Source organism: Apis florea, unplaced genomic scaffold, assembly GCF_048593485.1.
Source record: "Apis florea isolate Af1SG1 unplaced genomic scaffold, ASM4859348v1 contig_3802_pilon, whole genome shotgun sequence".
Lineage (NCBI taxonomy): Eukaryota > Metazoa > Arthropoda > Insecta > Hymenoptera > Apidae > Apis > Apis florea.
In genome coordinates this window covers 2,090,877-2,104,096 of record NW_028256863.1, presented here as the reverse complement: position 1 = coordinate 2,104,096, position 13,220 = coordinate 2,090,877, and the positions used below count along the sequence as shown (strand labels likewise).

The window sequence follows — 13,220 nt, the reverse complement described above, 5'->3', positions numbered from 1 at the left end:
AAATATACGCTGATCTAAAGTTAATATATACCATGCGGATACATCATGCGTCATAACATACGTTGAACATATCTATACATATATAGTGTATGTAATGTATAAGAATTGTAATGCTGGTAAACACGTTCCTTGTTCAGCAGAGAAAACGCACGTGGCTTATGTTTTTACCATCGAAAAGCTTTCCGATTGGTTGTTGGATACTCGGAACAGCGGTCGAGCCTTCTTTTGTTTTCTTACTTAAAAGAATGAGAGGAAGTGAAACACGCTGTTGGATCATTGACCTATATTGCTTTCTACGTAACTGACTACCCCGTCATTTTATCGTGAAATAATATATTTTTTTCGATAATTACGTCAATGAAAAAAACTTGTTTTTTGATATCATTTTAAATTAATGATTTTTATATTGATAACAAATTTGTTAAAGTGGTTAATTTCATCAAAAATTGATTAGTAAAATGAAAATATGTAATTATATATTATTTATACAACACAATATTATTAAAAAAATAAATGACCAAATAAATAGCAAGTAACGCAATTGAAAAGATATTGATACGAAGGTCAAAAAAACAATTTCTAGCGAGCTATCTTTCAAACAAAAAAATACGCTAGCTAACTGCTATGCTGTTTACGTATATTTACGCTATTACGTGGTGTTGCAGCTAGAGTTGGCTCGATCAAAACGAAGTATCTACACCTACATACAATCGCGCATGATCGCACTGAAAAACAAATTAATTTTACAACTAAACGATAATAACTACGCTTACTGATCAAACTTTCCTATTGATCTACCGTGTACAACAAGATTAAGATGGCATCAAGAGAAACGTATTTGATAGTGATAAACATTCGATTGAGAATGATGTTTTATGAGCATGTAAAACAATATTAGTAAAATGGTAATATATTTTTAACCTTAATGTTATTTTGTAATGTTTTCTTTGTAACGAATCGCTACAAATCGATAATTTTCGAGCTATTGCGTAATATCGCAAGGTCATTTATTCTGCGCGCGCAAGTGCTTCATGCAACATAAGTTTTTGGTTTATTAAGTGGATAAATATTAAATAAATTTTTTGGATTATTATTATAAATTTAATAAATAGTACATGATAGAAAGTGAATTATTAATTTTTTTGATTAACAATTTTAATATTTGAAATATATGTGATCATATCATATTCTATGAAAAATTTTATAATTGTGTAACATCTATTTATAAGAATGCATTCTCAAATATTTAATTAATATTTTAATTAAATTTATATTGTCTACTTACAAAATATAAAAGAAATTTAATAAAAATTAAAAATTTAATCAGATTTATGATTCACCATTTTTCTAATCATTTATCTTTAATGCCAAAACAGATAATTTGAAAAATTATAAATAAACTTTCATATTTTTAATTGTATTTTAATGATAGTGATAATTTTTAAAGATAAATATAGGTCAATATAATTTTATATTCATTTAGATCATTTAACCTAATAAATACAATATTTGAATATTCACATAATGAAATAATTATTTCAACTAATGATAAAAAAATGTTAGTTTTATGATTTGTTGTTTTTGTATATATTTAACAACAATTTTTTTATTTCGATTGTTCGGTTTTATTTTCTCTTTATCATATCATTTTGATTGAATTAATCAAAAAGAAAGAAAAATATATTGATTAAAAGATAACGTTAATATTGAGCAACTTCGTGAGGGCACCACATAGCGAATGATAGTTGTTTATGTCGATAATATCGACGAATCATACACTCAACTCCGTATGGTTCAAGTCCGTACTTTTATTTTTCGTTTAATGACATATTTATTAGATGTAATTTACTTTTTACAAATTTAATCAATAACAATTTGTAAATAAGCATATTATTATGAAATGAAATTATGAAATGTTCGATTCATTGATCAATTAATGATTGTTTGTGAAAAATCGAATGCAAAATGATAATATTGCTGAAAATTACATGATTAATGTTTCGTAACATTAGTAAAATCAATCAAGATTAATATAATTAATAAATATATCAAAAAAACAATTTATTTATTTAACATAGTATAATTTCTTAAAAATTATTATTATTAATACTAAATGAACAAAAATATAAAGAAAAAAAAGGTAAATATAAATATGTATTTCATCAAATCGATCGATTAGTTGCTTTTTATATCGAGAGTTATATTATCGAGTTACACAATCTTTCAAAGAAAATAGATTCATTGATGATTCTCGATATTTATCAAAATTTTCAAATATAAGACTCGACTATGATTTATCTGAAAAATATTGAAAATAATTCCATAATGTATTTTGTATTATTCTGAGTTATTTGTGATGTTGATTTTCATAAAAATGAAAAATATGTCTCAAAAATTTCGTTAAATTAAAAAAAAAAATTACAATTTAATTTTTTCTCGAATAATAAGATATTATTATATATATATATATATATTCCTTGTAAGAAAAGTTCGTTTTTTATTATTCATTATTTTGTTTTTATTATTCACACCATATAGCGAATATTGATAATTTCTTTTTTATATTATCAAGTTTCAACATATATTATTTAGATCAATATATAATATAATATTTCTAATTATAAAATATTAGAATCGATTATATAAATATTCAGACACTGCCATTATATATACATGCAGCACAAGTAATAGGATATAATGAAAAAAGGAAGAGGCGATAAAAGGAAAAATAGAAAGAAAGACAGAAAAAAGAAAATTTATTTTACAGATTATTTAACAGATTTTTTTAACGATAAGAAAATTTTATTTTTTTTTTTTTTATCAAAATCATGATGATCAAGAACAGATTTTTTTTGTATTTGGTAAGTTTCTTAATAAATATGTTTACAATGATTTGTTACAATGAACACTGAAATCACGTATCATTTTATCACAAGTGCGCAATTTATCAAAAGAAATTTTAATTTTATTTTTCAAGAGAACAATAAAATATCTTTTTATAAATAATACATGTAATTAATTAAATTTTTTACAAAAATAAAAATTTTAAAATCAAAAGTTACATTTGAAAATTTCTTTTTCTCGTTATGTTTTCTTCTACGAAATTGAAAGTAATTCACTTTTCTTTTATTCTTTTATTTTAAAATCGATCATTTATCTGCTACTATAGAGTAATGAGTAATCGAAATTGTTGATTTGAAAGAAAAAAAATAAAAATAAAAAAATGAAAAAAAGAGAGATGAAAAAAAAAAACTAGGAAATGATCGATGAAATTTATATTTTTTTTTCCAGTTTTTCCTATTTTTATTTTTTGTTTGCATCGAATTAACATCTTTTTTTTTTCTTTAAAGCTGCTTATCGTGATTTTTTGATAAATTTATTGTTAGATTTATTACTGCAGATGAAGATGAAACGTTCAAAATCGACATTATATTTGACAATCTTTTGATAATCACAAAGAATAATAGGATAATTTTCTTGAAAATTTAAGAGATATTTTATATTTTATCTATTTTATTTATTTTTTACTTCTTTAAATTATTTTTCTTGCACCAACATAAAAAAAATATTTATAAAGGCAGTTAATTCTGGTGAACATTCGCATTGATTTTTATATTATCAACTAGATAAGTTTATTTAAATTAATAAATAACTTCACATTTAATACATTACATTAATCAATCGAATATTTGGATTTCAGATTTTTTTCGATAAATAAGAGTTGAAAATTTATATCTTTTACTATCTTATTTGTGAAATTATTACACATTAAAATAAATGTTATATTTAACAATTTTTTATTTTTAGGTCAAATCAAATTTCTCTCTAATAAAAATATTTTATTGAGTTAAATGATAACGGTTTGTTACCAATGTTGCAATATGTTTTTCATCAAAATGTGAAGAAAATTAAAGAAGCAATAATCATTCGAGAATATTTTAATCTCATAAGCGAGAAATCTTATTTTGCGGCCATTTTTAAATTATTTATTATAAAAAAAATTTCAAAAAATTATTGTATATAATATAATCTATATATATATATATATATAGATTTTGAATTAAAACTATATAATTCAGTTTGCATCAGAATATTCTATTGATCATATCTACTTTTATCGACATATCAATTGATATGATGTATTTATATTATTATTCTGAATTCTTTGGTCAATAAAATCTTTTCTTTATTGATTAAATTCTATAATCAGATAAGGTGCAACTAGATAATGCAACGAAAACACAATAAAAATAGAAGAAGATAAGTATACGGTAGTCACATCGTCAATAATTAACCATTTGTCTACATCAGTTCATTATGATTGTTCAAATTCGATTACTTTTTTTACTTTCCGTTTTATTCACTGCTAGCTTTGCGAATTTTCAAGATGCTGCGTAAGTTCTTTTAATTTATTATTAGTAAATTAATTATCTTATCTTTAATAGATGATGATATATTTATTGAACAATGAAATGTTGTTCATTCACAATAATCATGGAAAATATTAAATTAAAAAAAATGTTTTTAAGAAAAAAGATTAATCTTAAGTACTTTTCTGAAAATACAGAGAGAATAGTGTCGATTCTGGAAAGATGTCGGCTATACTCAATAAATTATTCGACATGGCGTTACCTTCAATTCAAATGTTCATTTTAAAACATAGATTAGATCCTATGAAATTAGAAGATTTATCCCAAAATCTGGTATTTATATAATAAACTTGATCAAAATACATCAAATTTGAACGATAATTATCTTTTTATTTTTATAATAGAAAGGAGTAATAATTCACCATAGAACTCTTAATTTAACGGAAGGTTCTCTTCAAGGATTATCAAATGTAAGACGGGCAAACGATATTATTTTGTCTTTTGAAAACAAAATTCTAACTCTAGATGCAACTTTAGGATTCAATGTTCTTGAGGTAAAAGAATCATTAAAAGAATCATAATATTATCCAATATATTTTCAAGAAAAATCATAATAATATTTTAATTTTAACTTTTTAGGCTAATTATAATTATCATCTTTACGATTTACTAGTCAATAGAAAAGGAAAGATTTACGGTTATTTCAAAGACATGGAGATACGAATAATTATGGAATTAAATATGAACAATTATAAAATTGCTATTCCAATGGCTAAGATTGTTAAACTAAAGTAATTATTATTACATTTATACAAATTTTTATCAATTGCTTTTATCAACTTTGCCTGTAATATATATGGTATATATGAAAAGTAATTCTTTGATTAAAATTTTTCTTATTTTCAGCAAATTTAATATCGTTTTTAAGGGTAATATAGGTGATCCAATAGTAAATGCTGCAATTGAAGCTATCACTAAAACATTTCGTACAAGTGTTATAAATATGGTGAATACAGAATTTTCGAAGGTATTGCAAGAATTTATAAGCGGGATCAATAAGAAGATACCGCAACCTAATCAAATATTAAATAATGATAATATTTGGCGTTATTTAAAATCTAACTTATCTTAGATGGCTTTGTTTCATCTAATACAATTTATTAAATTAAAAAAAGATATCTGATGTAAACCATAAAAATGTAAAATAATAAAGCATCCCATTTCAATACATGTTTCTATTAAAGTTTTAAAATATCTAATATCTGTATATTTAAACTATTATTATGATTATGGTATAATATATATAATATCAAATCATACCTGAGTTGCGTTTTGTATAGGTTAGATGAATACATATGCAAGTTAATTAATCTGTTATTGTTCACTTTTGCGTAAAATATAATCCATATTCTTTCCCATTCCATCTTAATACTTAACATATATTATACGTTTAGAATTATCATATACGAGCCATCAATATAATTTGCTGTATTTTGCGTTATATCTTTCGTATATACTGTGTTTTATATATGTATATATTCTATATATAACATTTATAACATTTTCATTAAATCAAATCAAACAAAGATGAATCGATTAAATTCGATTCAAATCAAATTATATCGATTTACATACGTATATCGAATTAAATCGAGAAACAACGACCAAAGCCGAACTGAGCGATCACGTGTTATGTCGTTACGGCAGACATTGGTAACGAGCAAGTAAACGAATAGCAGTAAGCAGTAATGTCGCGTCGCTATGGAACCGAGTGGAGCCGAATTGAACCGAGCCGAGACGAACTGTACCGAGAGATACCGAACTGAGAGCGCAGGACGCTTGTTTAGTGACAAATGCACGCATCGAAAGGAGCAACTGTCAAACAGCTTTTCGGGTTAGCATCGATCGGAAAACGACCTCAACTATAAAACTTTAATTCAAATACACATTGTGATCCACGCATTAACGATAATTGTTTCAACTTCTTATATTTCCAATCCTATTAGGACAAGAAATGAGTATTATAAAGAGAAATTGATAAGAACGATCAAAATGCAACGTGTTAAGGAAGGCGGAAATGCATTTGCACAACATATCATATCAGAATCGCGGTGAAAGGAAGAAGGGTTCGATGGGAAATTGGTGCAGCACATTGTTTAGCAGATGAAACAGGAATCGGTGAATTCGTGAGTGGTATAAAGGCAGAAAAGAACAGGACAGGGCAAAATTTTTAAATATTCGAAAATATGTTTGATTTTGAGGTTGAAAGTCCAAATTTGAATCATCGTCAAAAATATAACGATATCAATTAGGAAAATAGAGTAAAGAAAAGAAAAAAAAGAAAAAACGAAAAGATTGAAGCTTTAGTAGTAGAACGATTGCAAAATTTTAAGGTTTGAGAGACAAGCGGAGATTATAAGCGGTGACAAGCGGTGACGAGCGGTGGCGCGCGAAGCGGAACCGAGTCGGACCGAGCGGAACCGAGCGGAGCCGAGCGCAAACTCGAGCGAGGCCGAAGCCGAAGCTGAAACCATAGGCAAAAGCGAAGGAAGGTTCGGACTTGGGTTCGGCGCGGTAGCGCTGGTTAGCGAGCGGATAAGCAGCTAACGGATCGGCGGCGTATCGCGAGCGGCCGAGAATGTGCGCGCGCGTTTAATAATTGACTGCTCTTCTTTTGGCAGAGTAACTCATATCGAACTTGTTTCTTGAGGCGAGTGCGCGTCTTCCTGGCTGGACGCGCGCGTGTACCGGCCGTGTATGGACGGCGGCACGCGTGCACGAGTCGAGGAGGAAAAAGCCCTGGATTCGTCTCGCCTGCGATCCTCCGCTCGGCTCGGCTTCACAAGTTCCTCCTCGGCCGGCAGCTCTCGTATCGCCAGGCGTAAAAGGAAGAAGAGGAGACGACAACAACGACGAAACAGTAACGTCGACGACGAGGACGAACTCGTCGTCGTCGGTGGCGGTGGCGGTGGCGAAGTAAGCACCGTCAACGAAACTGTCGACACAATCCTCGCGATCAAAGAAGAACCGCAACAGCTAGGAGGGCAAGTGATATCCAGCCAGGAATCGACGAAACCACCGAAAAATCGGCTTTCGCACACCAACGAATCTCAACGAAACGTAACCAGAGGAGGAAGCGGCTCGCGCGCGGCTGCCTCCTCCCTCAGCTCCGGCAACACGCTTCTCAACCGTCGAACTGCCAGCAAGCGATCGTCCAGGAGATGCAACGCGAACGCGCGTAGGAACGCGATGACGATGGATCTCCAGAGACTGATCACTGAGGTACACGCTAGGCCCGCGATCTGGGACCAGAAAAACGTCAACTATCACAATCGCGACGTCATCCTGAAGATGTGGCGAGAGATCGCGAGGGCTTGCGAGGTCTCCAGTGAGTATACGCCTCGCTTTCCTCTTCCCTCTTCTCTCTTCTTTCCACCTCTTCCATTCGCGCCTGCGTCACACACCTCTCTCACTCCTTCTCTTGCTTTCTCTCTCTTTCTCTTGCGAGTCGTCCCCTTCCACTTTTTCTTTCCCTCCCACTGCCTCATTTCAACCGTCCCTACTACGTATGTATGTATTTCCTTTCCTGTAATCTATGCCATTAATGTATATGATCCTTTTTATTTATTAATCAAGTGATGAAGCAGACGAATGAACAACTTCAATGATTTTTTTTATATATAATATAATCGATTATGAATCCGAATATATATATATATTTTTAATTTGAAAACAGAATTATCGAAAAATAATTATTTTAAAAAGTTTCAAATTAAAATCAATCGGATATATAGGTTTTAATGAATACAATTTTAATAACTTCGAAGAAATTATGTTCGCAATTGCGATTTCAATTCATATTGTTTGAAATCAATTTTATTCTTTGTACAATTAAAAATATCGAAAATTTAACAATGATAGCATTGCTTTTCTATTAATGTATTCGTTTCTTAATTTTTCATAAATTATTCATATCAATTAAAAATTAATTAATTGTCTACATTTTTATTCGTTGATTATCGTTTATTATCGAAATAACAAGTTGCGAAAATTGTTTTGGCGAAAAAAATTTATATAAAAAAATTTCGAAAAATTTTTTTCAAAACAAAAGATTAATAGATAGTCTTCATTTCCAGCGGACGTCGCGAAATCGAAATGGAAGCATTTACGAGACAATTTCCGCAACGAATTAAAGAAAACTTATCGAGGAAAATGCGATGGTGGTGCCAATGAGCACGATTCGAAATGGGTTTGGTTCAAGAGCCTATTCTTTCTACGAGATCAAATGAACTCGAGAGTGATTGGATGCACTCTTTCACAGAATTGTTCGGCAGCCCTTAGATCATCGCCAGAAGAAACACAAATCGAGCCTCAAATCGACATTTTAGAAGGACACGAGGAAACTCAGTTCGATGATTTAGATGGTGATTCTTGTCAATCTTTGCTTTCAAATGACGATGGCCTGCATCAAGTTATGCCTCCACCTAAAATGAATAAGATTGGTAGGAAAAGAAGTTTAATGGATGCAATGGAGAACAATTATACCGAGGTCGATCGAAAACGATTCGAATCTCTGCAAAAAAGGTTAAGCGTATCGCAGGAGGAAGAAGATGACACTTATCATTTTCTTATGAGCGTTCGAAATCCTCTTAAAAGTTTACCGCTCGATAGACAAATGTTTATTAGGTTGAAGATTCAAGAGCTCGTTTACAATGAAATCAACTTGCAGAATCAGCAGAGTCGAACGTACGAAGTTTCACAAGATGTAAAACCTCCAAGAACAGGGAATGCTAGCGGAGTAGTTGGAACCGGCGCCGGACTCGGAGGTGGCGACGCTTGTCTCGGCGAATCCATAGCTGGTGCCGATACAAATGGAGGCGGTAGTGGTGGTGGTGATGGTGGTGGTGCTGATGGTGGTGGTAATGTTGGCGGTGTTGGAGGTAGTTTAGGGGGAGAGCAAACCGTTAACGATATGTCTAACCACCCTGCATCATTACTTCAGAATTGCACGACAGAGGGCTCCAGCGATGATACCTTCTTTGGTTAATTTAATTTACTTTTTAAGATGTAAGAATTATAATTTTATTAATAGGAAATAAACAATGGTATTTTTTCAGTATCTTATCGCTCATAATTATTTACACCGTCTTTATATATGGAAAGAATTCTTTTTTAATCTATTGCAATTTTTGAAAGTTTTTTGATGAAGCTTACACTTCACAAATTAATAAAAAACAAAAAAAAAATAGGATCGATATATTTCGTTACTTTTTAATTGAAATAAATTTTTATTTTTTTTCATGAAATTTGTTCTCTGCATCTATTGATTTGTTTGTTATTATTATAATTATTATGATTATTGCTATTGTTCTTATACTGTTGCTATTAATACTATTACTGTGATTGTCACTCGTCTAGTGACATATAGATTAAATTGATTATATTTGTTAGCACAACATTCATTTCATGTACTTTGATACAATAGATTAAATGGTATGTATATATATTTTTTTTTAAATATATTGAAGATTACGATTTTCGTATTGATTTAAAAATTAATCGATCATAGATAAAAATAATCTAATTCAGAATTTTATTTCGATTCATTATTTCTAATTCTAAATTTAGACTCAATATATATATATATATATATATATAATATATGAAAAAAACTAACAACTTTTAACAAGAATATGAAATAAAAACGATAGAGAAATTTTACTATAATAAGGTGTTCGTAAGTTATGAAATATTGAGTTGGAATATTCAACCTTTTACTGATTTCGCGATTTGTTACGTAATTTCTTTACCACGATTCAACGAATAGTTTGTAGATTACGAAAGAACATCAAATAAAACATCCAATAATGTTCTCTCACGTGCAACAACTGTTTCAACATTGTTTTTATTTTTTTCTTATCGATAAGTATACATATTTATATCACGTAATATCATCAAGGGAACGATATATTTATTTATTATTAATCTTTCGCGAATCTATGTCAATGATGAAGTATATCATAAAACTTTCAATATAATCTCTCTATGTTTTTTTGACATAATTTTACTTTTCATTGTCTTCTCATACTTTGCAATTTCATATAAAATATCTATGCACGAGATAAGGTTTTTCTGAATTATCGGGTTGAAAATTCATTTTATATATTTTCCAATTAATCTAATAAATTCTCGTTAATAGTCGATAATAATCAATATTTGCAATCGATCGAAATACAAATAACATTTGAATTTTTTCATTTGAAAATTATGCAACATTACAAATTATAATTTATAAATGAAATATTATTTATTAATCCATCTTTCATATTTTTCGTTTAGTTTTTCGGTAGAAAAATAGATTTTCAACATTCAAGTTTCCACATTTCAGCTAAACAAACTGAACAATGTCGAATATCATAAAATATTGCCTGCCATAAAGAGTATTGTGTGCACGTTCCGTATGCCGAGATAAAGTCATTCGAGTTGAGTTTGCACCAGTTTCTCGCGGTTGTTCATCGTTCAGCTCTGTATTATGTATATTGAACATTGAAGAAACGACGAGATGGCTAGTTTTGAATACAGGTTTTAATTAAACCAGATTATTAAGTATAGTTTTTAAATTATCGGGAATAGTATGTTGTCGAACATTTTAATCTCCATTAAAAGTTAAATTGAGAGGAGTGTAAAAAAAAAAGAAAGAAAGAAAAAAAAAAAGGAGACGTTAACACTTATTCGATTATTTATTGATCATGATAAAAAGAAAAGGCTTTTAGTTGTTTATCAATTGGATAAGACACTATCGCTATCATTATTTAATGAGTAAAAACGATTGATCGATGATCTCGAACCGATTTACTTGAACTGTTTCGCTATTGCTTTTCCTAATTCTTCACCAAGCTTTCCATGGAAAATCACGAAATAACGAGGTAACTTTTCGTTCAGATGGAAAAGTCACGTCGTCTAGACGGGATGCGCTATATTTGCACGGTATATTGCACTGGTTGAATAGCTTATTCGAAAGTCTGGCTTGCCTCCTAGTTTGTTCAACGGACCGCTCGGTTTTCCCATACAAAAAGGATTAGCATCGTCTTCTTTATCTTTTACTTTCCTTATTTTTTTCTATCTTGTCCTGATTGTTCATCATTAATTTTTTCTTCTGCGACAAATTATTACAATGTAGCATATTCTTTCTCGTTTTCGACGAAATCTATCTTCTATTTCTTTTCTATATAGTTTATTGTTATTCCATACATTTACCGTATCGTACAATTATTTAAATTAATAAACATATTGCAAGCACATTAATGACATGGATTAATAAAAAATTAAATTATTATACGGATATTTTGAATAAATAATACAATTGTTACAATTTTGATATTTTATCAAAGAAGAAAAAGTGATAAAAGTTTCATTCGATTTGAAAATATATCTTTTAAACTAGAATAAAAAACGTGTTTATATTTAGTTCGAAATAATTGCCGGAGACGACCGACAAAAGTTTTCTTTGATCACAAAGGAAAATGTAAATGCTTCCCCTTTTTACTATCCCGACGTTTCTCCTCTACAATCATTCATCTTCCATAATCCAAATCGTTTTGTATTTGATATCATGCATATACCGGGTGTTGACAAACAAGACAGTTGGTTTTAATACTAGACAGTTTTTTGCATTAAAATAAACATAAACGATGTATAAAATGTATAATATGTACAACTACAATTAGTCTGTTAAAATTAGAATTCAAATTTTGTTTCAGAACATTATTTTTTTGATAATTGTTTGATAGTATTTGATAACTAAAAACAAAATGTAATGATTTTCATTTCTAGGAATATTTTGTTAAAAAATTACTAAAACCTAACCTAACATATAACGTATATTTCGTCTTTATTCATCTATCGAAAAATACAAAGAATTTAGAAAAAAAAAACGATAGCCATTTCTTTGATTTTGTTTAGTTTGATTTTAACACAAGCACACGTGATCATACTATATATATATATCATACACTTGTGATCTAATATAGTTAGTTTGACAATGGTGGTTGTTGACGGTGTGTTTCGCCCGACCTGGCTTGACCTGGTCTGACAAGGCCCAATACACACCGACAGGAATGAACGCGCGAAAGCGAGTGGAAACTTACGAGTGAAACGAACCAACAGAGCTTCGCCAGTCAGACTTTAGCTAGCGTCCGAACCGGTGCATTTTATTGGTATAATTTCTATTCGCACGCGCGCAAGAACAATTTCCAGCTGTCGCGAATCAACAATTGCAAGAAATAAAATCGAAAATCGTCAGAATACGGAATAAAAAAGCGTGCGTGAAAAGTTATGGACCGTGAACATTGTATTAAATGAAGGGTGTGTTACAAAGAAATTGATTTTTAATGAACGTGTAAATGAACGATGGAATAATTCAGAAACGAAAGCACAATTTTTTGAAGAAATGGAAAATCGTTGAGCTCAAGCTCGAAGTAAGTGACATCGATACACATTTATCTATTAATTTTCAAATCATTCGTGATATTAAAAATGATATTAAAAATCAACAATTACAATGGAATTCGCGTTAATGATTAACGGTCGACCTTACGACACTTATAACAACCGGCAATCATGCTCGATCGATCGATCGAAATAATAATTATTGTTTCGAAACGATGCGTAATATCGATATCATTGATACGTCGTCGAACGATGTTTGTCTTTTGAAAAATGTCACTTTTGTTTTTTCTTTCACAGTTACCGATGAATTTGCCTAAATATTGTCATTGTTCTAATGAACAAAATAAAATTTTCTAGAAAGCTAATAAATTTTATTAACGAGTATGAAAGGAAGAAAGGAAA

General features: G+C 29.6%; 2 protein-coding genes and 1 long non-coding RNA gene across 5 annotated transcripts; 2 read left to right on the top strand and 1 right to left on the bottom strand.

Annotated features, from left to right (window-relative positions):
* Nucleotides 1-626: 626 nt before the first annotated feature.
* LOC100870062 (uncharacterized) lies at nt 627-5,600 on the top strand. Of its 2 annotated transcripts, none has more exons than XM_086916412.1 (5): nt 627-905; nt 4,568-4,703; nt 4,775-4,924; nt 5,010-5,161; nt 5,277-5,600. In XM_086916412.1, exons 2-5 carry the CDS (start codon nt 4,593-4,595, stop codon nt 5,500-5,502), a joined length of 639 nt encoding a protein of 212 aa, XP_086772538.1. In that variant the 5' UTR covers nt 627-905; nt 4,568-4,592; the 3' UTR covers nt 5,503-5,600. The 2 variants fall into 2 exon arrangements, with proteins under 2 accessions (XP_086772538.1, XP_031771666.2); XM_031915806.2 differs by lacking the exon at nt 627-905 and adding an exon at nt 4,175-4,394.
* LOC116414181 (uncharacterized) lies at nt 2,032-6,113 on the bottom strand. 2 transcript variants are annotated; one of them, XR_015294881.1, is made up of 3 exons: nt 6,006-6,113; nt 5,691-5,910; nt 2,032-2,298 (listed from the first exon to the last, which is right to left on the bottom strand). It is a non-coding gene; the product is annotated as an uncharacterized LOC116414181 (long non-coding RNA). The 2 variants fall into 2 exon arrangements; XR_004224643.2 differs by lacking the exon at nt 2,032-2,298 and having other exon boundaries at nt 4,567-5,910.
* On the top strand, nt 6,100-9,489 carry LOC100868409 (uncharacterized). The gene is made up of 2 exons (XM_012485126.3): nt 6,100-7,758; nt 8,507-9,489. The coding sequence occupies exons 1-2, from the start codon at nt 7,128-7,130 to the stop codon at nt 9,415-9,417; spliced, it is 1,542 nt and encodes a 513-aa protein (XP_012340580.1). The 5' UTR covers nt 6,100-7,127; the 3' UTR covers nt 9,418-9,489.
* Nucleotides 9,490-13,220: the final 3,731 nt, after the last annotated feature.